General features: G+C 43.8%; 1 protein-coding gene across 1 annotated transcript in view; it reads left to right on the forward strand.

The window, feature by feature from the left end:
* Window positions 1-25,667, forward strand: part of tcerg1b (transcription elongation regulator 1b (CA150)) — a 28,838-nt gene extending 3,171 nt beyond the window's left edge. The window contains exons 5-21 of the mRNA XM_063203229.1: window positions 646-930; window positions 2,009-2,188; window positions 3,361-3,564; window positions 8,514-8,623; window positions 10,224-10,312; window positions 11,393-11,556; window positions 12,514-12,601; window positions 14,559-14,694; window positions 16,727-16,816; window positions 18,085-18,203; window positions 19,230-19,380; window positions 19,898-20,062; window positions 20,501-20,683; window positions 21,094-21,273; window positions 22,316-22,399; window positions 23,002-23,102; window positions 23,771-25,667. Coding sequence (XP_063059299.1) covers window positions 646-930; window positions 2,009-2,188; window positions 3,361-3,564; window positions 8,514-8,623; window positions 10,224-10,312; window positions 11,393-11,556; window positions 12,514-12,601; window positions 14,559-14,694; window positions 16,727-16,816; window positions 18,085-18,203; window positions 19,230-19,380; window positions 19,898-20,062; window positions 20,501-20,683; window positions 21,094-21,273; window positions 22,316-22,399; window positions 23,002-23,102; window positions 23,771-23,972 — 2,531 coding nt within the window. The 3' untranslated portion in view covers window positions 23,973-25,667. The remainder of the gene's footprint in view (window positions 1-645; window positions 931-2,008; window positions 2,189-3,360; window positions 3,565-8,513; window positions 8,624-10,223; window positions 10,313-11,392; window positions 11,557-12,513; window positions 12,602-14,558; window positions 14,695-16,726; window positions 16,817-18,084; window positions 18,204-19,229; window positions 19,381-19,897; window positions 20,063-20,500; window positions 20,684-21,093; window positions 21,274-22,315; window positions 22,400-23,001; window positions 23,103-23,770) is intronic.
* Window positions 25,668-25,983: the final 316 nt, after the last annotated feature.

Below are 25,983 nucleotides of genomic sequence, written 5' to 3' on the forward strand. Positions count from 1 at the left end.
AGTGACTCCTGAAAGCCAGACAAGACGATATTATCATAAATTGGGGAACAAAATAATGGTTTGTTGTTGAAGCTGTGTGCAGTTACAGACTTGGATTTCTTGTGAATCAGGTTATCTGTCAGTTGGGGTTGAAATTGTTGAGCTGTTGTAGGGTTTAACTTCATTTCTGACAGCTCAAATATAGAAAAATATACTGTCAGAAGGCAATTCTGAATATTGGATAGCATTTCAAAGAGCATACATTTATTTCAATGAATTAGGCAATAGGCATGTTCATGACCTTAATTCAGTGACTCTTGACCATTCATGGGGATGTTTCACTGGTTTCAAAATGTTGTGTATTTAACCCATTTTAGCCTGGAGCGACATATGCTGCATTCAGTCTCTTGAGATATGAGATTTTTTATTAAAAATGTGGGTGTGTTGGAGCTGAGTGAACACATTCTGATGCAAAATGAGGGCCCTAGCTTTTCAATGCAACGTATTTCATGTTTTTATGTGCTTCGAAGGCTGAAATATTTAGGTTTTAATAAGTAGAGGGCACCTTTCGCAAGTTAGGCTTTTCATCTCCAATGCACCTGTCTTCCTCAGCGGTGTGCAAAAGCTTATCTTCCTCCACCTTGTTTCTCTTCATCTTGTCTCCAGCTCCCAGCCTATCCGAGATGCCTCCTGTCGTTGCCGTCTCCTCCACCGGAGGTGTGACTCCAGTCGCCGTGGTGAGCGTCTCCGCGGTGCCCGCCTCGGTCACCACGGTGCAGACGATGGCCCTGCTGCCTCAGCCCCTGTCGGCTGCAGCCCTGCCTCACGCCATGCCCCAGCCCACCGCCGCCATGCCCGCCTTCCCACCAGTCATGGTGCCCCCCTTCAGAGTGCCTCTACCGGGCATGCATCTCCCGCCAGGTGCGGTACCCCAGCCACGGCTATTACACGGTAGTTACACCTTAATAACACACTAACACACTGCTTGCCAGGTACCCCACTCTTGGTTATTACCTGTTAGTCTTGCGTTAATAACACACTCACACATGGACCCCTGCCAGGTTACCTCAGCCATGGTTATTATTATCTATCAGTTATACGTTAATAGGGCCATTTGGGCCATTACCTGTTAGTCATGTGTTAATAAGTCATTAATATATCATTGTGAAATGGTGATGGGTTGGTGGTGGGTTGGGTAACACTTCCAGGGCAACTCTTGCTTGGCACACTTCTAAGAGGTTTCCAGGCTTATATGTACCTCCGCCAGGTACCCCAGCCATGACTATTACCTGTTTATCACCTGTTATTAGCTCACTCACTGTTAGTTATATGTTAATATCTCACAGTGAATTGGTGATGGGTGGTGGTGGGCCAGGTAATACTTCCAGGGTTTCACAAACTTCCTGTGAACAGTATGAGTGATATTTAGTTGAAGTGTATAGTTTGGCTGCTTATTTTAAAATTGTCCTCGGAAGCAAAAAACTTGCCTTCGACAAGTCCTATGGGTTTCTTTTGTTTATTTGGGTTTTTTTTATTTTTTTTTTACATGTTTTACAGTATGGCATCTGGGACACAATGAGACATTTTTTTTCACACGTTCAGTGATGCTGATAATGGGAGGAAGCAATAATGGGATTTGGAATAGAAGCAGCAGGTCCATTCAAACAGACTCCTAAGTAGGCTACTGTGAGATTGGTCGGCCTAGTAGGCATATTACACTCCTATATTTAGTTTCACTCCGCCTGATTTGGGTTTGCAGTACAGTAAATTGGGTGTGATTCTGAGCGGTGTGTGTATAAAGTGTGCAGTGCTATGAGTGGGGATATGTGTGCTCTATGTTTTATGATGAGTGTGTATAATATAATTTAGCCTACTGTTGTGTATGGTTACAACAGCAGTAGTGCAGTGGCACGTGATGTTAGCAACCCAGATACTGGTGTTTTTCTGTGTGCAGTGCACTGATATGAGTGGAGTATGTGTGTTTATTATGCGTATTGTGTGTGTATAATATGATATGCTGTTGTGAAAGGCTACAACAGTAGCAGTGCGGCGGCACGTTACTTAGCACCCCCAACACTGCTTGCTGCCTGCTCAACAGAGGGAGGCGGAGCCATCTTGTCTGTGGGCCGGCCGCCAGCGGTGGGGGACAATTCGCCACAAGCCTTCGCCTCCCCGCCCCTGACCAAGGGCCTGCTGGTCTTCCGCCCAGGTTCGCCTGCTTCGACCCCATCTGTGCTGTGTCTCTCTTGTTGCTGTTGTTGTGTGCATTGATTGATTGATTGATTGATTGACTTGATTGATTGATTGATTGATTGATTGATGTGTTCTGATAGGCCAGGTGCGTTTTATGAGGTCATCATGTTTTTTATTTTTCTAATTTTGTTGACCATCATCATAACCAAATTGTTTTTTTTGGAGACAACATTCAGATTTGTGAGTGTGGGCTGCTGGACAACAAGTAGCAACACATTACACTTTCGCAGTGTGAATTGAGTTTGGCTGGGATTGAGCTGTGGCTCTCTTGTGTCATGTTTTATCCGAGGAAATGTGTGTGATGAGATTAATCAGTTCAGTTACCTCACTTCTAGTCGTATATAGCTCTGGCTGCCTAGGGCAATGTAGCAACCATTTAATGACTTGGCCACAGCAAGTTGTTGACATGGACGAGGCCACTGATATTTGTTATTATATTCCAGAAGAGCCAGTAGAGGGCAGTCTTGATACAGAAAATGATATCAGTGAGTCTCCAGAGCGTAGATACAATTATACATAGCAGGAGAAGAGGAAGTGGAACAATTTCACAATTATTTGATTGAATTATTATTCTAAGGGTGATTGAATTGTGAGCTACCACAGCCAAGGCATATTCATTCTTTGCTCATTCTGACTATTGACATCCCTTTTTTTGACACAACAGAGCATTTAGGGTGCTTGGCATGCATGCATATCTCCATTCATTGTGAATGTGAAGTGTCTGTGGTTGGAGCATGGAGACATTATGTGTCTAAGGGTTCTTCTATCCAGTATGCAGACTCCCGTCCTCGTGGCCTGTGCTTGTGGCCTTGCGTTTCGATGACACTCGGCCTCCGTGGAGAAAATAAAGATTCCCCGCTGTCAGCCTAGCCACAATACATTTTTGGGGACCTTTCTTCATTCAACATTCCAATTACAAATGAAAAGAAATGACATTAGAATTGCGGTATTGCAAGATATTGAAATACACTTCTGTCATCAGTGACGTCATCACGAGGCCACAAGCAGGGAAGGAGGCATAGGATGATGGGAGTTAGGATATTTGGAAGAACCCCAAATGACACTACTACTGTCCTCTCGTCAGTCAGGTCCTCTCTAGTCAGTTCCTTCCTGTCTGTGCTCCACTAGGCATGCTGCCAGGTATGGGCCCTCCTCTGGTGCCCATGGTCCATCCTCAGCTGACCATCGCGGCCACCCCCGCCGCCCTGGCCGGCGCCTTACCGCTGCCCGAGTGGACCGAGTACAAGACGGTGGACGGCAAGACGTACTACTACAACAACCGCACGCTGGAGTCCACCTGGGAGAAGCCCGTGGAGCTGAGGGAGAAAACAGGTGAATGGGGAGCGGATTCCTTACACACCTGTTAATTGCTGGCTAATTGATGGAAAATCCTCAAATTAGAGAGACAATATTTTATAGTAAAACCCTGAAATACCTCTTATGCACACTGTTTCACTATAGCTGCTATGTGGTACAGTTTAGTAGTCATAAATACTGCACATTTTTATATACCGTAATTCCTCGAATAGTGGCCGGGGTTATTATTAAATTATTATTTTTTTGACCAGGCTATTAATTGGGGTAGGCTACTATTTGAGGGGGGCTCCTGTTTTTTATGTTTTTTGTTTTTTTTAATTTGAACGATTGTCATTTGGTGGGAAAAAAAACTAAGCTCATAATTGTATGCCTTACATTTATTAATTGTTAATTCATATTTCGAGTCTTAGGCCTATTGCATACCATTTCATTTGTTTCTAATTCATGTCGTTAACAATGTAGGCTTACAACATGTGACGCCGTCTATGGGCACATCTGTGATATAGCCTACCTCAGAAAGTTTTATCGTCATGAGAGTGCCCGTGTCACAAGATGTAAACAGATGCATGCACACATCCACGTGCCTGGACCGAGATGAATAGCGTAATGAAACATAAGAGGACTTAAACGCAGTCTTAAACGCTGGCCTGTTCTGTGTAGTAACATCAGCGCAGCTCGACATGAGGGAACATCATTCACGGCCGTAAAGGCTATATCTCTTTGGCGCAAAGCTATTTCAATGCCAGCGCTTCTGTTCTTTGGACAGGCAAGCCCCATATAGTCTCTTGTGTGGTTATTTAATTTTGGCCTGAAATAGATACGCATATTTCGGGGCTCACGAATGTCAGACCAGTTTGATGCAACAGCAGTTTGATGCAATTCTGTTTGATGGTGTGCGCAAAAATGGCCATTCTCCTTCACCGGGGCAATGTGGATGCGTGTCTCCCACTGCCCGTAAACTTCTAAAGACAATGTCTCGTGATAGTGGTGGGAAATGCAACGTCTTCTCATAATCATCTCATATGCGATGTATAATCTCAAAGCGTGCATGCGAGTTCATCTTGGCCAGTCAGAGATGGCACCAGTTTGCTTTTTAAAAATGTCTGCACCCTGTGCGCCGGGAAAGCTGCTTTTTAAAACTAATAAAGAAACATTGCTTCATCATTGGCGGGTAGGCTATGCAGTGACTTTACTGTTTGCCCAAGAGCCTCCCGTAAGCACCTGTTCGGCGTGATCTAGCGCAATTGCAACAGTTGCAACCTCGCGCATGCAACTCCATTATTGAAACGTGGACTTCAGGTCTATTCTGAGCAATATGAACCAATCGAGTCGGCTTTACTATTAAGCAAAATACTTCACTTAGGCTATGTATACTTAACTAAGATAAGATGTATTTTGTGTAGGCTAATATTTGGAGACATCACCTTGCCCTTTCTGCAAAGCGCTTTCGGGAAGCACGTCTCTCTCTCTCTCTCTCTCTCTCTCTCTCTCTCTCTCTCTCTCTCTCTCTCTCTCTCTCTCTCTCTCTCTCTCTCTCTCTCATACACACACGCCAACTCGTCCAATTCTTCGCAAGACGCTATGTTTAATGACTCACATGGCTCGTCTTGGATACCGGGCAAACTTGCAAGCACCTTAAGTTTCGATTGTGCTGCTTGGAGAGGCTTTCCAACTGTTACAATTTAGGCTATTAAAGTAAGCATCGCCTACATACGTTCCGAAATTGTTTGAACTTAAACACATTGTGCAAAATGCATAATTTAAAAACACACCGGTTACTAAACGAGGCCGGCTACTAAACGGGGCCGGTGTCTATTTTTCCGAATTTTCACAACACCCGGTTACAAAACGAGGCCGGCTACTATTAGGAGCCCGGTTACAAATCGAGGAAATACGGTATTTGTCATATGTTTGTAAGATTGCCTGATGAAGGTCTAGTACCGAAACGTCGTTTATTAAAGAAAGAACAACGAAATGGTCAGTGTGCGGGAATTTCTATAAGTTTTAAATATGTTTGTATGAAAAGTGCAATTTTCCCAATCATAATGAATGCTTTGAATTTGATGCTGGTGATCAGTACTCATGGACAGCTTACATCTGTGAATGAGCAGCATGAATTCTGGAAATAAACTGCTAAAAATATGACTGAGTGCACCTTTAAGTGGACCTGCAGTGTAGTGGTGGGTGTGGAATGCTGACAGGATGACATAACCCATCTGGCTTATGCATCCCTCATACTCCACTAATGCATCTTTCCTGCCATGTCATACTGCAGAGAGAAAAACAGCTGACGTACCGATCGCTGCTGCACTGACCATAGATTTTGACCATAAGTTCAAGCTTTGAAAACATTGCACGCTGCACATTGCCCATGTCGCAGGGGAATTTCTTTCATTGTCTTTCGGCCTTGGACCTTCACCAGGTAGACTAGAGTGATGAAGGTCTAGGGCTGGAGTAAGAAATGAGTATAGTCACAAATTAGTCAGTTTATGATGTCTAGGTTGTTGTTTTATTAAGCTTCTAATGACCATATTCAGGACTGATATTACTCAGGTTCAATGCCTGATTTTAGGCTTGACAAAGTGTTTGCAAGAATAAAGTATAGTAATTAGGTATTTCTTACGTCCAAGTGTTAAAGGTTCAGGCTCAACATTTCCTTCCAATATCAGCCGTGCGTATCTATTGTAGGGATGCACCGATACCACTTTTTTGAAAACCGATGATACCGAGTACCGATAACGATACCTTTTACGACCAACATACAATGAAAACTAGACTGCCTGTGCAGTCGCCTTCGACTGCTTAAGGTATATCCCCGAAACGCGACGCTTCCAGTCCCCAATCATTCCTACCACTCCCGTCCACATTTTCATGAACGTTTATGATAAATACAAAATATAAAATAAATATATTTAATATCTACACATAGATCAATGACGTGCAGAGGCTTAAAACCAAATGACTATTGTGAAAATGAAGGAAAAAATGGGGCAAATGGTAACACTGTTTTAATGGTTCACTATTACAGTGGATATACCACATTAGGTACAGTGTAATAACCAGTGTAACAATATTTAATACCACGTCATACCAGTAAGACACCATGTACCAATTTTGTACTTATATCATGTAGGCTATTTGTGTGTAAGTGGTATTACATGGTATTGCATATTTGTACACTGGTATTACACTAGTATTACATGGTATTACATATTGTTACACTGGTTATTACACTGTACCTGGTATTGCCTATTTTTACACTGGTATTACACTAGTATTACATGGTATTAAATATTGTTACACTGGTTATTACACTGTAGGCCTACCTGATATGGTAGATTCACTGAAATGGTGAACCATTAAATTAAGGAGTTTCCGGGCAAATCAATCCACCCAGTCAGAAGTTATGGGCCAAAAAAAAATCCACCATTTTGAAAGTGTTGACCTCCAAACTCGAATCAGTTCATGAACCTACCCTGCAGCATTCACACACCAAATCTGGGACAAATCCATCCACCCGGTCAGAAGTAATGGGCCAAACAAAAATTCGGCCATCTTGAATTCGGCCATCTTGAAATTGTTGACCTCCAAACTCGAATCAGTTCATGAACCTACCCTAGAACATTCACACACCAAATCTGGGACAAATCCATCCACCCGGTCAGAAGTTATGGACCAAACAAAAATTCGGCCATCTTGAAAGTGTTAACCTCCAAACTCTAATCAGTTCATGAACCCACCCTAGAGCATTCACACACCAAATCTGGGACAAATCCATCCACCCGGTCAGAAGTAATGGGCCAAACAAAAATTCGGCCATCTTGAATTCGACCATCTTGAAATTGTTGACCTCCAAACTCGAATCAGTTCATGAACCTACCCTAGAACATTCACACACCAAATCTGGGACAAATCCATCCACCCGGTCAGAAGTTATGGACCAAACAAAAATTCGGCCATCTTGAATTCGGCCATCTTGAAAGTGTTAACCTCCAAACTCTAATCAGTTCATGAACCCACCCTAGAGCATTCACACACCAAATCTGGGACAAATCCATCCACCCGGTCAGAAGTAATGGGCCAAACAAAAATCCGGCCATCTTGAATTCGGCCATCTTGAAATTGTTGACCTCCAAACTCGAATCAGTTCATGAACCTACCCTAGAACATTCACACACCAAATCTGGGACAAATCCATCCACCCGGTCAGAAGTTATGGACCAAACAAAAATTCGGCCATCTTGAATTCGGCCATCTTGAAATTGTTGACCTCCAAACTTGAATCAGTTCATGAACCTACCCTAGAACATTCACACACCAAATTTGGGACAAATCCATCCACCCGGTCAGAAGTTATGGACCAAACAAAAATTCGGCCATCTTGAATTCGGCCATCTTGAAATTGTTGACCTCCAAACTCGAATCAGTTCATGAACCTGCCCTAGAGCATTCACACACCAAATCTGGGACAAATCCAAACATCCGTTCAAAAGTTATCGCGTTAACACGAAAGACCTTACGCGGCGGCGGACGCAGCGGCGGACGCGGCGGCGGCGGCGGTGCACGCAAAACCATTACATCCCCGACGCTCCGCGTTTCGGGGATATAATAAAGGCATGGCCTTGTTTTTTTCCACCTGTGATATTTTTTATTGTCCATTTACATGTTAGTAAATGTATGAGGTGGCACTTTTTTCCCCCATGCTGCTTTCAAGTACACAGAATGTGACGAGATTTTGCATTGTTTCATGTAATGGCAGTATCGTGCCTGGTATCGGGAAGTGTTTGACGAGTATGAGTATAATGAGCAAGTATCTGTGCCGATACCGATACCAGTATCGGAATCGGTGCATCCCTAATCTATTGTAATCCAATGCACCTGACACTGTATTTGTACATGTGTATATCAAGTATTTTACAACATGCCGTCTGTTCATGATGTTGTCTTCTCTCCCCCTGGTTCAGTGGAGAAAGAGGTTGAGAAGCCTAAAGAGAAGCCGCCCGTGGAGGACCCGGAGGACGTGGAGATGGCTGACCAGGAGGAGCCCCCAGAGCCCAAGGTCGAGGTCAAAGAGGTCAGTAGAGGGTGCTTACCTGGACCCCTGTGTTTCTCGAAAGCATAGTTGCTAATCGGTTAGCAACTTAGTAGGTTGCCAATGGGACATTGCATTGCAACTTAGTAAGTTGCTAACTTGGTTAGCAACGAGTTGACGCTGTCGAGAAACGCACTCCTGGTGCTAGCAGGTGCTAATCTGTTTATTCAGCAGCTAATGCTATAGCTGAATATTCTCTAGGTTCTCTAGGCGTTTTAACCATCTATGGCAGTCAAAGAGGTCAAAAGGGGGGGAGGGTGATAGCCTGCTCATCTAGCAGCTAATGCTACAGAGGTCAGAGAGGTCAGATGGAAGGATCTGATGATATCCTTGCTCAGGTAATGCTATAGAGGTCAAAGAGGTTGTTCGTATGGATATGGTAATAGACGCTCATCTAGCGGCTAATGCTCAGGGATTTGGAAGGCTTTGGAGGTCGTGTATCTGAAGCTAAGAATCTGGTGCTAAGAATCCACACCAGCTTCTGAAATTGAAGCCATAAGGCAAGGATAATCTACGGACCTTTGGTGGTCCAAGATAGCAGACAGGATAGGATAGTCTTGTGACTGGCAGTCATCTTGGAATGAGAAAAGGTTTGAAGAGGATTGGACCAGATACAGTTTAAAGATGAGACAAAGCACTTAAGAAAGGGTCAATAGAAATGAATGGGGGCGACTCGTAATGCTACTACAGCGTGTGCTTGCACATCCTGCCTTTCCGGAAACGAGTCTGCTGAACTGTGCTATCATTGAGCCAATCGTCTCGCCGCATTGACGCAAGCACAAACATAAGCTTTTATGATGTCCCATGAAGTATCTAGTTCACTGAAGTATTAACGTTGGGTAACTAAATTGTACCAATCAGTATGACATGTTATGATCTATCCCTACAGTAAGTACAGTACAATAGTAATACTACACAGGTTAATACACGTGTCTCAAAGCATTCTGGAAATTAGTAGATTGTATTTAGTTGCCTGTACATCATGAATTTGATGACTCACAAAATAGGGGTTTGTTCTTTCACTTGTTCACAACATTTATCTCCTCTGACATTTGAAACTGTTTCCATGAATTAATAATTAGAAATAAAAATGCATGGCAAGTCCACAGCAGCGCCAGTGTAAATAATCGCCCAGCCTTTTATTTTTATCCTGCTGGTGTCTGCTATTGTTCTGCAATGAATAGTTAATGTCTTGTTCGTTAGTGAAGTGTTATGCTATGTCCCATTACTGAGTGTTGCTCCTGCCGTTACCACTCCCTACACCTCCATCCATGGCTGAAGTGCCCTTGAGCAAGGCACCTGATCCTCACATTGCTCCAGGGAGTATGTCCATTAAAAGCATTAAAACATTCCCATTGGCTGTGGCAGCTGTCGCCGAACTGCGTCAAAGCTAATTTGCATAATATTTCCAGGAGTTCAACTACAAACTGTCGCTCTCGTGACTCAATATAAAGTCAGTTACTTCCGTCGCTCGCCTCGCTCAGGTCGCGGCCGGTCTACTCGTGCGGTAATGAATGCGTTATAATAATAATGAATGACCTGTGACTGACTGAGTGTTGCTCTGCTGGTGTGGTTTTCGCAGGAGCCAAAGGATGAGGAGATGAGCGAGGCAGAGAAGGCAGCCCAGAGAGCCAAGCCAGTGGCCTCCAACCCCATCCCTGGAACACCATGGTAAACACTCCTGGCCAGGAAATGATAAAGGTCCACAACAACACTGTTCAAAGCTCCCAAACAATGTTTAATGATGCCATTAAACTTTGTTTGGGAGCATCGAACAGTGTTGCAGTCCTTTCATTTTTGCCTTTTAATTTATCCTCTGCTTGGTCCAGCACCTGTGCATGTGTTCTCTGACTTTTTGAACACTCCTCTCCAAACAGCTCTTCTCATTTCAAGTGAGGATGAGTGTTTGTGTAGTGATGGACAACCTGAATTAAGAAGCTACTGTCTAATACAGCGTAATCCAGACGTCTAAGGTAGACAAAGGAGGAGGTGGCAAATTCCCGAATCAGGTGTTAGATAAGAAGCACTCTGGTGTCGACAAGACGGCACGTTTTAAGCCCGCGACGAACTCCATGAGACGCTCTTAAAAGTTGCTGCCATTGTCGTCTACATCAGAAGCGCACGCGTGGAACTGTGCAGTCTTTCTTACGATCGGCCCCAGCGAGTTTGAAGATATTGCACCTGACAGACGCATATGGCTGCCGTGTCCAACGCGCGCGAAATTGACATTAAATATGCATGTTAACGCGTTCATGAACGAATTGTACACGTGCTGGCGTATCCTACAGCAAGCATGCCGACACCCTTAGGCCACATATTCCGGCTGACATTTCTTTCTGTGCATCTAATACAGTTGACTTCAAAAATATCTGGATAGAGAGAGCTACAGTCAGCGATGTAGTGAATCACAGTTACAAATGCATGGTGTTGTGGTTCAGTCACCCATTATTGGTATTTGTAGGATGTGACTTTGACAATGGCGGTCAAAAGCTGTTCTTCCTCTGATATCAGAATTGGTTTTCCTCTAGTCTGACTAAATGAGGACTACTGTTGTTGAAAGAAAGATCCATCCGTAACACTGTCTGATGCTCCGAAACAAATGCTCGGACTCTCAGTCCTTCATGAAAGTTGTGAACCTTTACCTTTCTTTTTCAGTTATCCTTTGGATGGTCCAGCACTTGTGCTACTGATGTGCGCACACTCTCTGACGTTTTGGACTATTGTTGTTGGTCTTGTCAATGCCCTATGCAGGTGTGTGGTGTGGACTGGGGACGACCAGGTGTTCTTCTACAACCCCACGTCCCGCATCTCGCTGTGGGAAAGGCCCTCTGAGCTGGTGGGCCGAGCAGACGTGGACAAATACATCCAGGAGCCTCCACACAAGAAGGGCAACACTGAGGAGGGAGTCAAACCGGGTGAGAACCACGCTCCTCTTTTATTAAGACATGGGCTGTGCAAGAATGTCATCTTTGCCTTGCACTTCAACCAGCCCTTCAATAGGTTTTTGTTTTTTTCCCAGATAAAATGATATCTGGGAAAGCTCATTAGGCCATTTCTACATATTTTTTAGCTGACCAGCATTGTAGCCACGTTTTCAGAAACACTTAAGTATGCTTCTTCTAGTTTTCCTTCTTCTAGAAGTGCAAGGTTCTTTCTTGTTTCTTTTTCCATGAAAGACAATGACTGGAAACGTTTCAGCAAATATTAGCTTCTTAGTTCTACCTTTACTGTCGCTGAAGGGTGTGAAAAAGTTGGCATATGTTTTGCATAGCTTGCACTACCTTACTTTTCAAGTTCAATGTTTTTGAATTTGAACTGTGAAGCGATTATCCATAGATCTTGGCTAACTGGTGTCCAGTGACTGTCCAAGTGCTAAGGTATCACTATTTTTACTAAGCTGGCTGAAGCGGTACCCAAAAGCGGCGACCCAGACTAGTGATTAGCAGTGGAGTCTGATCCGGCATCATGGACAAAAACACTGCCATTGAGGCCAATACACGAGGTTGGTACACCCACGCACAGTCTTTTCAGATCAGATGCTGAATTAGTGGTGTAGGACTTGTCTTTGGAAGAGAACACTGGCAATTTTAGGAGGCTCTTGGTGGCCTAAAGAATGCAGTCCAGTTAAATGGTCTTGGTGGCCTAAATAATGCTGTCCAGTTAAATGGTGGATTGCCCTACAACCCTTAATTTTGGAAAATCTACAATACAATTATCCTGATTCCCTTCACTTTTGATATAGTGAAACATTAGTTGTTTGCTGGGTATTACTCTCACGATCATCATCCCAACAAGTGATTTATTTACTTGAAGATGTAACTGTGTTTGCGTTTTTGAGTGTCTTTTCTAATGCTCCCCTCCATGTGTTTCAGTCGTTGCCAAGGAGATAAAGGAGGAGGAGCCTCAGCCAATCAGAGAGGAGCCTGGCGAGGAGGAGCCAGTCCAGGCCAAAAGGAGGAAGTAAGAAAGCTACTTCTTTACCTTCTTCTATCCTCCTTTCCTTCTATCCTTCTGTCCTTCTATCTTTCAGTCTCTCTGCTTTCTCATGCAAAGGGACACCACTAGCTTCAACATGAATGTTGGAACTGATGGTGATGCTGATGATCATTTCCCCATCCCTAAGTCAAAGACTATTTAAAGAATGTATTTGACCTAGGCATGATTTTGCATATCAACATGATATTTTTCATTCTCTTTACACATCACTCTGCTGATCTCATTGGGCAGTCAAATATGTTTCAAAAATTAGGCAAAACGGCCACCTTGTGTAGTTGAGTCTTTGATCATGTACAACTACTACTTGTACAATGATATGACATACATACAAGTTTAAGACACAGGAATCCAGGCTCAAGCTTGTAATGAGAGCATTTCAAATTAATGTCACATTAAACGGGAGTATACGTTCAGGACATTGAAAAAATAGTACACAGACTGTACTATCATGATGCATGTGGTAGAATAGATTATAATGAAGGCTTGCACGCAGTTCTACTCTTGGGAAAGATTATTGAATTCAGTAATACAGCAGTAGTGTTAGGGTAAGGATAAATAATCTAGGAAAACATGCAGAGACGGTGCAAGAACACATTTCCTTGATGAAGAAGAATACCTTGAGTTCAGCATAATAAACCATACATGTTGAATCCTAAGTGCTTGGAGCCCTCTCTCAACTCAACAGTTCTTTTGATGATTCAACACTAATGTATTTCTGGCCTTACCTGGAATCAAAGAAGCACCTGATCTACAATTTGCACAGAGAATCAATATTTGAAACTGGGGCAAAGAATAAAAATAGCCATTGTTGGCACATTGAAAGAAATAAAGATAGCCCTACCAATTTTGGGAAAAGAAGTGGGCTATATTTCACATTTGCTAACCAATAGTTATAACTCACAAGATTTGGTGTAAGATTTGATTCTGATGAGATTTGGTATTTCTTCTGTAGTTGCGCTGCACAATTGCTGAATGTGTTACTGTCCTGTATGTTGCCAATGTGATCCAAAAGAACCAAATCAGACACTGTTTCCCGTCAGTGCAAGTCTGCCCGCGGTGTGCAAGTCTGGCCCTCCCTCCCAAACAGTGGTCCTTGTTGCACGGGGGACTGTTTTTCAGGGCGCGCTGCACTGGCCTCTAAAGCACTGCGGGATGGCAGCTTGGGCCACCGAGGTAACCACCTTGCTTGACCTTCTCTTGACCTAGACTGTTATCTTGGGGAAGAACTCCCGAAAAAGAAAACAAAATGTAAAGAAATCAGTAAAGACATGATAAGAAAAGCTAATGCGTAAGTCGGACTACATCTGCCCGTCCTAGTGGACTGCATCCCATGATGATGTAAAATTTGTAGCATAGGACCTCTATTGCATTTCAATTGGATGTATTGCAGCAGGTTGAATGCTCATCTGAACACATTCTTTATACGACCACATCTTCCGAAGGAGGAAGGCTCTCCACCCCCCGTGGTGGTCTGTTTAAGGTAACCTGAGACTAGCACCCTGCACCACTGCACTGCACCCCTGTTGTAACTGCACCCACTAGCCTCCAGAGGGCACTGTCAGCACCTGTTTTTGGGGGACGCAGCTTCTCCCTCTTCTTTGAAAAAGTACCACAGATGAAGCAGTAGATTGCACACAGGCCCTTGAGGGAAATGGAAGAGGGGTGGAAGGAGGGAGGGGGGGATGATTTTCTCAGATGGCAGGTTTCCCTGGGGCTGATCTGGTCTCAAACTGGCGCAGATTCGCTTCCAGTGTCGGATGCCATCTGGGGATGCTATGGCACACTCCCCTGACACTCGTGTTTCTCTCTCTCTCTCTGTCTCTCTCTGTTTTTCTCTCTGTCTGTGTGTCTTTCTCTCCTCTCTCCTCTCTTCTTCTTCTCTCCTCTCTCCCGTCACCCCTCCACTTCCTCTGCCAAACAGGAAGGAGGAAGTGAAGGAGGCCGACCTGGAGAAAGAGGCGGCTCTGGAGGCCGAGCTGAAGGCAGCTCGCGAGCGTGCCGTCATGCCACTGGACATGCGCATGACTCAGTTCCGGGACATGCTGCTCGAGAGAGGGGTAAAACACTTCAACCGCAATACTCTACTGTTACCAGCTCTGTAATGTTAGACACATTAAACTGAATGGAAGCCCCGAAAAGGTACAATCTTCAGTTTGTTTCTTGTTATCCTTTTTTTGTTTCTATATTTATGTTTATTTTTAGGTTTCTTTTTTTACATCTTCCCCTTTCCTCAACCTTCTACTTCTACCACCTCTTCTTCTGATATAAATTCACTTCAGTCTGCCAAGTTTGTATATTTGGTGTTTTTCTTTCTTTGAATCGGTGATGACTTGTATGTGTGTTTCTAGGACCGGATTTCATTTTAGGAATATTATAAAATCTGTTGTCTTACCAGAAGACCTTTTGGGGGAATATGCCACTGGGAATGACAGAAAACAAACGTCATGAATAATGGCTTTATTAAAATGGCTTCCAACATTTCCAGTTGCATGCTCTTCATCGTGTCACGTTTTCCCATATTGGGCACAGAGTTTGTTTGTGTCTCCATTGCAGAGGTACAAGGTCTGAAGCCCTTTCTAAAACTTATTCATAACCTAGTTTGAACATTGTCCCCCACTTCCGGGGATTAGAATGCAGAATGATCATTTATTTGATTTCAATTTAGTGTATTTATTTAGTCTTGTGTACCCTTCTGCTTCCCCTGAGGGGGAGACACAAGTGAACCTGTGCTCAAGGGTGTGGAAGCAGTGGATAAGAGAGACTGATGGATGAGGAGCTATGTACTACTGTACTTTTAATTTATCAGCTGCAGGAGTCCAAGTTTCCATCTAAGTTAGCTACGTTTGCAGGAGAGCAGGAGAGTTTCCATCCACCTGGACTGACATTCCCAATTGAAATACACCAAATTGACATAAATTAAGATGTATTTGTAACAGTTGGAATATTGTGCTTTTGCATTTGTCATACACAAGGGATAAATGTGTGTGCGTGCGCGTGCACGTGCGCGCGTGCGTACGTGTGTGTGTGACATAGTTTGATAAGTGCTCATATTCACATTTGCTTTAACTGTACTATATGTGAATATTCCTTCAACTAGGATAATCTTAACATTCACAGAAGTCGTTGGAATTGGAACATTTGTTGGATGGGAACTCTGCTACTCTGTTGACTCTGTTTGGTTAAACTATATGATGTAGATTTATTGTTGGTGAAGCCATAGACCACAGTGTTTTCTACTAAGGCAAGGGAGTAAGAATGTCGGATGGTTAGTGTGACAGGCCATTCTGTCTTACTCTTTTCCATTTGCCCGATGAATGTAATCTACTCAGCGGGACAACATTTTTATAGTCTTGGCATCAGGAATCATTTTTGGAGTGTTCGAATGTTTCAGATACCTTTTTAGATATTTACTTCCTCAGACATTTACCTTTTAGTGTTGAAGAACAAAGTAATATTTTAAGTGAAGCTGTATTAAGCTTGTGCTATTTGAAGTCTTTGATGTGCATTTAGTTGGATCTTTCAATGTGCTATCGGTTGTATAAGTACTTTAATTATAGGCCTTCAGAATCTGGCTGATCTTTTGAGTAGCGATTATGACTGGTTTGTCTTTTTTTGAGATGTGAGATTGATGCGAAACCGTATGTATTCAGTGGCTACAAGGTGTCAATGGTTTATATGGGACCTTTCACAAATATTTGTTTTAAAAAACAAACAAAAAAACATGTCCTAATGAATTCTTGCCTCAGTCCTTTTTGAAATGTAATCTGTATTTTTTTGCTTTTAGGTTTGTCTATATATGCACCAAGTATTGATTTTAGCATTGATTCTGTATGTCAGTTGTGTAGCAAATTTGTCCTGTTAATATATATTGATTTATCCTTCAAAATCAAGTAGTAATTGATATTTATTTTATTCTCTATAGCACTGGAGTTGTACAGAACAGCCTGTTAAGAGTTAAAACCGAGTCAAAATGTTACCTATGTATTCAAGCCATTGCCATGTTGGGAAAGGAATGCTTGTGAAGTATTGTGATGTTAATAAGCATGTGTGCAGGGCCTCTTGTAATGGCTGCCCCTACCCCTGCTCTAGGTGTCCGCCTTTTCCACCTGGGAGAAAGAGCTACACAAGATAGTATTCGACCCTCGCTACCTCCTGCTCAGCTCCAAGGAGCGAAAACAGGTACGTATCTGCTTATGTGTAAAGCAATTGGTCATAAATGTACAAGCAATGAATATACTTAGATCATTAAACAAAGATTTAACAATCATTTAATCCATTACATTTTTGGCATTAGCTGTGATTGCACCACCCTGACATCTGCTACTTCAAAATGTATTTGACCCGTCACCTTACATCACGTGCAGCAGACTGAAAGTTATATATTTGAAGAGCTCTTTTCCAAAACGCTATATCCACCATTTTTGACTTTTTGCATTTTAATATTGGAATCGACAGTTGAGAGATCCTATCATATATGTGTGAATTCTTGCCATTGAAATGTTTTGAGAACATACTTTAAAACCTCTATAAAAATGCATTTTGCAATGCATTTCAATGGAATGCCCAATACAAAAATGTCAATTTCCCAACATTCTATAAAATGGATATATCTCATTTTGGAAAAGAGCTCTTCATATAGAAAATATGCACGCACAACAAAGCCGTGTTGATCTGAATGAAATGTACTGTACATTCCTTCTTTTCCTAATGGTTGTAGAGTTACAGGCGACTAGACACTTTGAGCATCATGAAAAAGCATTGTGTTCTAACGTTCAGCTTTTTACCGTGTACAAAAACTGAATGTTAAAACAGCTCCGAGTGTACACTGTGGTCCATTTGGCTTTCCAGGGGAAATGAACGCCAAGAACACATCAGAAACTCCACAATGCCTTTGCAATCCCATTAGTGTAGACTCAGCATCCACAGGGCTGTAGTAAATGTCAGCTGTTTTTTTCCTTCCTTCAGGGAAACTCCACCATGACTCGATATATTGGATATTGACCTTTATTTATGTTTGCTTTTTCTTCCTTTTCATGATGTCCATTAGCAATGATGCCTAGAATACTTAACACTGCCCTTTTAACCCCCTAAGACACCCTGTTATAAATTAGCTGTGACCAGAATGGCTTTGACCAAGTCGTAATGTACCCTGTGCACTGTCATAGCGGTAGTACTATGGTACTATGGTTCAGTGACTATTACGATGTCCCAGTGGTGGGACTGTGTCTGGTAAGCGGCTACTGATGATGTTTCTACACAGGGCCGCTGACAGCTTTGGCTGGGCCCAGGACAAAGTCATCTGAAAGATTACATTCAATGTAATGAGGGACCAATTATGCCCCCCGCCCCCATCTCCCTTGGCCTGGGACAACTGACCCCTTTGTTGTTGTTGTTGTCGGCTTCCCTGTTCCTACGCCCCAAAACTAACTCCTGGTCTTGCTGCTCAGGTGTTTGATCAGTATGTGAAAACGCGAGCGGAGGAGGAGCGGAAGGAGAAGAAGAACAAGCTGATGCAGTCTAAGGAGGACTTCAGGAAGATGATGGAGGACTCCAAACTCCACATCCGGTAAGAAACAGGAATACTTTTGGATCTTTTCAATCTAAACTAAACTTTGAACTAAAGCTGTGTGTACTCCCGAAATGGCCTACGCTACCCGAGAAGAAATGCTGAGGAAGTTTCGCCAGGAATTAGTGTTATTCGCTTTGGACGTGACATTGACATATTTGATTTAGCTAATCACATATCGGCTCTGGCTTGTCGGCCTGTGACATTCCAAGGTATGAACATTCCAACTGGTTTTCAGCTTGACTTGAATCGCTGAAATTCGCTCTGGTTGCTTCACTCCCCGCAAATTTGCTTTGGTCGCTTTATTGGAACTCAACTGTTCTGGAAAGTTCTAGGAAGTTTTTATTCCTCATAGTGGCATGGAAGTATAATTTTGTAATCAGATGTTGGCGTAAATGTAGTACAATTAATATTTTTTTATGTTTTATGTTATCCTTTGCTGGTAATAAAATACACTTAAGCCAGGCTCAAACTACATGACTAGCGATTGTGTGTCCGATTTTGGCGTCGGGGTGCACCGCACACTAGAAGAGAATCGCAACTGTCAATCTTGTCGCTGCTCGCAGCCACCGAGACAATGCCCGACGTTCTATTTCCAGTCGCAAATATCAAACACTGTTTGATTTCTACGATTTGCGATCGGCGACTCTTTGAGCTGCCAAAGTTCTATCTTAGAACGTCGCTCACGACGAGGAAATCTTTCACGACAATCGCTTGCGATGGTCCTGGGGGGTAACGTTCCAGCGATTGTCGTAAGGGGGGTTTTCAGCCGAGAGTCGTCGCGATAGTCGTGTAGTTTGAGTCAGGCTTTAAAATGTTCAGGACTTTTTATGTTCATTGTAGTGCCTTCACTACACCCCAAGGTCCCAAGTTCTATGTTCTTAAAAACTTGCTTTTTGGAAACCTTAGCTCAGCAGACCTGTGCTCCACTGTCCCCCAAAAAATACTTCCCCAGCAGACTCACTGATTTCTACTACTCCCTGCAGTTCTGAAGTTGCCTGGTCTTCACTCTCTTTTTAATTACAGGATGACATTCAGCGAGTTTGCAGCCAAGCACGCCAGAGACGTGCGCTTCAAGGCCATCGAGAAGATGAAGGATCGGGAGGCCATGTTTGTGGAGTTCATGACGGCACTGAGGAAGAAAGAGAAAGAGGACTCCAAAAACAAATCAGAGAAGGTCAGCACCGGACCGGACAGGGATCTTTACAGTACCAGCTACATCTCTCTCTCGCTCTCTCTCTCTCTCTCTCTCTCTCTCTCTCTCTCTCTCTCTCTCTCTCTCGCTCTCTCTCGCTCTCTCTCGCTCTCTCTCTCTCTCTCTCTTGATATTGACATTTTCTTGATTATTGTACAACACAGTATGTAGTCTCATGTTGTGATGTATTGCATCTACATTCTTTGATGTATTAATACTCTGATTTGTCCCCCGCTGATGTATTTTTTTATATTAACCTCGTAGGTCCGTCAGGACTTCTTCGAAATACAGTCTTAATGCTATACTATGTATACATTGTAAAGTGCTATACTGTAGGCCTATATTATGTTTAATACCATCTTTGTTGTATTGTTTCCACCTGCAGGTGCGTCAGGACTTCTTCGAAATACAGTCTTTAGACTATACTATGCAATTTAAAGTGCAATACTGTATATTTTGTTTAATACTGTATTGTTTGTTGCATTGTTTCCACCTGCAGGTGCGTCAGGACTTCTTCGACCTGCTGAGCGACCACCACATAGATGTGCAGCAGCGCTGGGCCAAGGTGAAGGACCGCGTGGAGACGGACCCGCGCTACAAGGCCGTGGAGAGCTCGGCCGCCCGAGAGGACCTCTACAAACAGTATGTGGAGAAACAGGCAAAGGTGGGAGGCAGCAGACAGCACACTTTTCTCTCTTTTACCCCTCTTTGTCTGTTACCTTAGCACAGCTTTTCTCCCGATCCCTTTTCAGTGCTGCTGAACAATCAGCTGATTTTGTAAGGGGAGCACAAATTGTTGTCCTTTGTGTGACTTTGACTTTGATGCAGGCGGTTCGGAACAGGTCCTGACCTGCAGTGTTTTGTCTCTTGCGCAGAACTGTTTTGATGTTTTTGAGCTGTTTTGTTTTTGTTTTTTTGTTGTTTTTTAATAACTGTAAGCATTTTTTCTGTCAAATCTGTCTTGTGTAGTTCAGTTTTGATCAAGGTGGTCACACCTACTATATGTAATGTAATGCATGCAGGCTGACCATCTCTCTTTTCTCTCCCCTCTCTCTCTCTCTCCCTCTCTCTCTTTCTCTCTCTCTCTCTTTCTGTTGAGCAGAACATCGATGTGGAGAAGGAGAGGGAGCTGGAGAGGCAGGCTCGTGTGGAGGCCAGCCTGAGGGAGCGTGAGAGGGAGGTGCAGAAGGCTCGCTCCGAGCAGACCAAGGAGATCGACCGGGAGAGGGAGCAGCACAAAAGAGAGGAGGCCATACAGCATTTCAAAGCACTCATGTCCGATATGGTGAGAGGAGAACACACACACACACCCTCTCACGCACGCACGCACGCACGCACGCAGGCACGCACGCACGCACGCACACACACACACACACACACACACACACACACACACACACACACACACTAGAGAGAGAGAGAGTGCATCACAAAAGAGAGGAGGCCATACAGCATTTCAAAGCACTCATGTCCGATATGGTGAGAGGAGAACATGTACAGACACCCTCTCATACACACACGCACACTCACACTGAAGCACAAGAGAGTAGGCGGTCCACAGGTGCATTTGATAAACATGACCAGATGTAATGATATGTGTTCTGCGGTGCGGGCTGCAGATGCGTTCTACGGACGTGTCGTGGCGTAACACACACACACAGTGTAATGATGTGTTTGCCGTGGTGCGGTCTGCAGGTGCGTTCTACAGACGTGTCGTGGGCGGAGACGCGGCGTAACCTGCGTAAGGACCACCGTTGGGAGTCGGCTTCTCTGCTGGAGCGTGACGAGAAGGAGAAGCTCTTCAACGAGCACGTGGAGACGCTCACCAAGAAGAAGAAGGAGAACTTCAGACAGCTGCTCGACGACACCGCACTGGTGAGCCGCTTATTCCAAACGCTATAAACATCTATTTAAAAGTGCACTGTGTAATGTTTTTAGTAGTTTATTTCCAGAATACATGCAGTCCATTCACAAACGTTACCTTTTTCACAAATACTACCTTACCACCACCATCAAATTCTAAAAGTATTGGAAAATTTCACTTTTCATACATGAAAATGTGGATCCTCTCCATGTCCGCCATTTTGAATTTTCAGAAATAGATATTATTAGCTAAAAAACTTACTGTACTTTGGTCATACTAGTAAATATTATTTTATTACCTTGGAAATAGTCATGAAAAGATCAAATTTGGGAACACACACACACACACACACACACACACACACACAAAACAACTTTATCCATCCATTGGTGAATCAAGCCTACTCCCTGGCCCACAGAGCCATGATGCCCCAGCTTCAGCTTCTTGCATAATACAGAGCTCTTTTCCAAAACAAATCGATTTCAATGTAATTTTCACCTCTTCTTTATTTTATTTATTTTGATAGCCTTCGGGAAAGTGGAGCTAGGTACAAGTTACCTGATTTTTCTATGCCAAATTCAAACAAACATGGCAAAAAAATTCCTTACCAAATACAAAATAAAAATTATCTACTAAATTCGAAAAAAATGTGATTTCACTGATATTGAAGTGAAAGAGTGCCATTTGTGAATATTTGTGAAGAAAGATTTAGGAAAAAGAGCTTTTCATAGACTACCGGTACTCCTCAGCAGCCTAGCAAAAGCTGAAGGAAAAAAAACCCAGAAAGGCGTTATTGTGAGTCTGTGAATTCAGCCAGAATGTGCCAATCAATGCAGTGCAGCGCTTCAGGCCGGTATTCCTAAGTGATGTTGACGTGTTTCAGACAGTGCATGAGTTAGGCATTGATTTTTACCTCTGGCAGCCGTGGTGTGTGGAGGGCATGTGTTAGGCCAGTGTGGCGATCATGCAGCATGTATGAAGCAGAGCGGGGTCTCCTGAGGGGGAGCACAGGGGCCTCTCAGTCAAGTGCTTAAGGCAGTTTGTCTCCTGTAGATCACCCTGACCACGACCTGGAAGGAGGTACGCAAGATCATTAAGGAGGACCCGCGCTGCATCAAGTACTCCAGCAGCGAGAGGGTGAGTGGGGACTGACTGACGTGCACACACACACACACACACACACACACACACACACACACACACACACACACACACACACACACACACACACACACACACACACACACACACACACACACACACACACACAGACTCAGAAACACACACACACTCACACACTCAAAAATGCACGCACACACTGACACAAAAACACACACACACACACACACACACACTCAGAAACACACACACACACAGACTCAGAAGCACACTCACACACTCAAAAATGCACGCACACACTGACACAAACACACACACACATTTTTTTCCACACACTCACACACACATACACACACAAACACACACACACACACACACACACACACACACACACACTCAAAAATGCACGCACAGGCACACACAATGTAATAGTAACAAACATACACTTACCGGTACACCCAACAACACTCGACAGTCTGATGTAGTAATGTCAAACCCCCAAACACACCATTGATAGGCAACAGTTCTTAACCCCTGAGGCCAAAATCTTAACATTTTCTTTTTAATGAATGTTTCATGTGTTGTTGTTTGTTTGTATCTATCCGTCTGCCCACATGCAGAAGAAACAGAGGGAGTTTGAGGACTACATCAAAGACAAGTACATCATAGCCAAAGCCGACTTCAGGACACTGCTGAAGGAGACCAAGTTCATCACGTACAAGTAAGACCAAAATCAAGATCAAGAATGCTTTTCAAGTTTGAGGTTCTTTGAAGTTTGGGATGGGGGATGAAAAAAGAAATAGTCCATTATTTCATAGCCAGTAGATGTGATTCATTAAGCTCAATATTGAACGCAATGCCGTGTTTTTGTATGTAATTCTCCTTGAACACTCAAAGGGCTTTACATGTATGCCCTACATTCACCCAGTCGCACAACGGTGGCAGTGGCTTCCACGCAGGGTGCCACCCTTCCACCAGGAGCTGTTTGGAGTTAAATATCTTGCTCAAGGACACATTGATACAGGCGCCTCTACCAACTGAGCTGCCACCACCACCACCTACATGATGTCAATGCTCCTGTGTTATGGTCCCGAAAGCTGAATTCTTTTTTTGGTCAATGTATCTTTATTGAACTGTTTTTCCAAGTGTATACCAAACAATCAACGTGAAAGATTGAATTCAAAATACACAAAAAAGAACAGACAAACAAAACAAACCCCAAAGCTGAATTCTTCACATTTATGTGTGTTCCACTGATTTCTTCAGGTCCTGAAAGCTGAATTCTTCACATTTCTGTGTGATCCACTGATTTCTTCAGGTCCTGAAAGCTGAATTCTTCACATTTATGTGTGTTTGACATCTCCTGTGTATCTGCTTTTATCCCCTCAGGTCCCGGAAGCTGATCCAGGAGTCGGACCAGCACCTGAAGGACATTGAGAAGGTCCTGCAGAACGACAAGCGCTACCTGGTGCTGGACTGTGTGCCAGACGAGCGACGCAAGCTCATCAACCACTACATAGAGGACCTGGACCGGCGAGGACCCCCGCCACCCCCCACCGCCTCAGAACCCACGCGGCGCTCCACCAAGTGAAGGAGACAAGACCTTCTTCCATCTATCCTGCTCCTTCTCCTCCTCCTCTCATCCCTCTCTTTTCACTCCCTCTCTCCCTCCAACAAGACACTCCCTCTAACAAGTGAAGAAGAGAAGACCTTCATCCATCCTCCTCATCATCATCTTCTATTCCATCTCCTCATCTTCATCGTTCTTATCATCTTTCTATCTTCTGACTTTTTCTTTCTCTTTCTCCTTCCCTTAAAACCCACCTTTGAAGCTTCACCAAGTGAATAAGACAAGACCCGTCTCCATCCATCCATCCTCATCTTCTCATCCTTCCTTCCCTATGAATCCACCCGATGTTCAACCTAATGAAGAAGAGAGTACTCTCATCCTCATCCTCCTCATCCTCCCTCCCCGTCTCTCCCTCCTGCCAAACCCACTCAACGATCCACCAAGTGAAGCAGAGAAGACCCTTCCTCTCCTCCTCCTCTCCCTCCATACCCACCCGACGATCCTCCAAGTGAAGGACAAGGTGGTCCTCCCCCCCCCCATTCTCTTTTTCTCTCTCCATGTGATGCGCTATCAAGTATAGAAGAGAAGACCCTCAACCATTCATCCATCATCCGCTAATCCCCCCCCTCGTCTGAACACACCTCACACTCCACCAACAGACTAACAAAACATCATCGCTCTCCTGCCATCTCTCCTTCCCTCCCTCCCATTAAGAACCACCTCTCTCTCTGTCTCTGTCTCTCTCTCTCTCTCTCTCTCTCTCTCTCTCTCTCTCTCTCTCTCTCTCTCTCTCTCTGAAGAAAACCCTCAACCATCTATCTCCATCTCCATCCTCATTCCTATCCCCATCCTGCTCTCCCTCCCTTCCTCCCTTCCCCTCTGGCAAGGACTTGTAACCCCCAGCTTCTCTTCCCGAAAATCTGTCCTCCTTCCACCCCCATCCCCAAAAGGAATCCTAATGAAAGTATTCCGCGTGCTCTGGAACTTGGAAGCCTCCTGCTGAGCCCTGTGTTCACTAAGGTAGCTATGAAGAGGGAGGGAGGAGGGAGTGGTGCGCTAGGGGTGTGGGGGGGGTTTGTGTTGTGTTGTGTAGATGTGGTGAGGGCAGGACTGATGTGTATATGGCTTGGGGGGGGGTGGAGGTAGTATTATCGTGGAGGACCCCTAGACACTACTGGTGAGCTAGCTGCAGCTCCATGCCAAGCTGGGCAATCTTTACTGTATGAACCGTAGCCCCTTCTGTGATAACGCGCATACACACTACGATACGTACCCCCTGACATCCACCCACGCCAAACCGGCAGTGGTGCAACTCCACCAACACTGTACCACCATCATTCTACTGTACATGCTATGAAAGCAAGCAGAAGGGGAGCGCTTTTTTTTTCAGCTCAGTGTTTTCCGTTTTCAGCTGCACAACATGACGTGGTGGGCAAGGGTACGACAATGAAGGAAAAAAAAAAGTCTGATGACAAGTGTTATTACAAATGGTGTGAATGCGATGATGGTGGGGTCAGAGGGTAAACTGAACTGCGGGAGAAGAGATGAACTGTGTGCTGTAGCCATACACAAGCTCTCTCGCAGTGAATGACGTCTGTGAAAATTGTGTGACTGTGTGTGCGTGTGTGTGTGTGCGTGTTTTAAGACATTGCGACTGTATTTTTTGTTGTGTTCACTGGAATAAACACAAGTTCTTCTGTTGAAATTTGTAAATAACTGTCTCGGAAACCATTTTTTATTATGTGTGATCGATAAAATGGTTTAGGGGTCAATGGCAAGACACTTTGCTATTCTTTTGTTATTACTGGTACTGTAACAATATTTCTGTTTCCCGGCAATTTGTATAGGTAGTCCATTAAACTATTATCACTTTTCCCAAACCTACATACTACGGAATTACATGTAGTAGTACTATTGCAGTACCTATCCATAACACAATATAGTTTATTTTTCTTCGCTTTTCTCTAGTCTTTAGCACATTGAATGAAGTTTATGTATGATAATGTGCTATATAAGTAATTTTGATTGATTG

The sequence above is a fragment of the Engraulis encrasicolus genome, chromosome 7, assembly GCF_034702125.1.
Source record: "Engraulis encrasicolus isolate BLACKSEA-1 chromosome 7, IST_EnEncr_1.0, whole genome shotgun sequence".
Classification (NCBI taxonomy): Eukaryota; Metazoa; Chordata; class Actinopteri; order Clupeiformes; family Engraulidae; genus Engraulis; species Engraulis encrasicolus.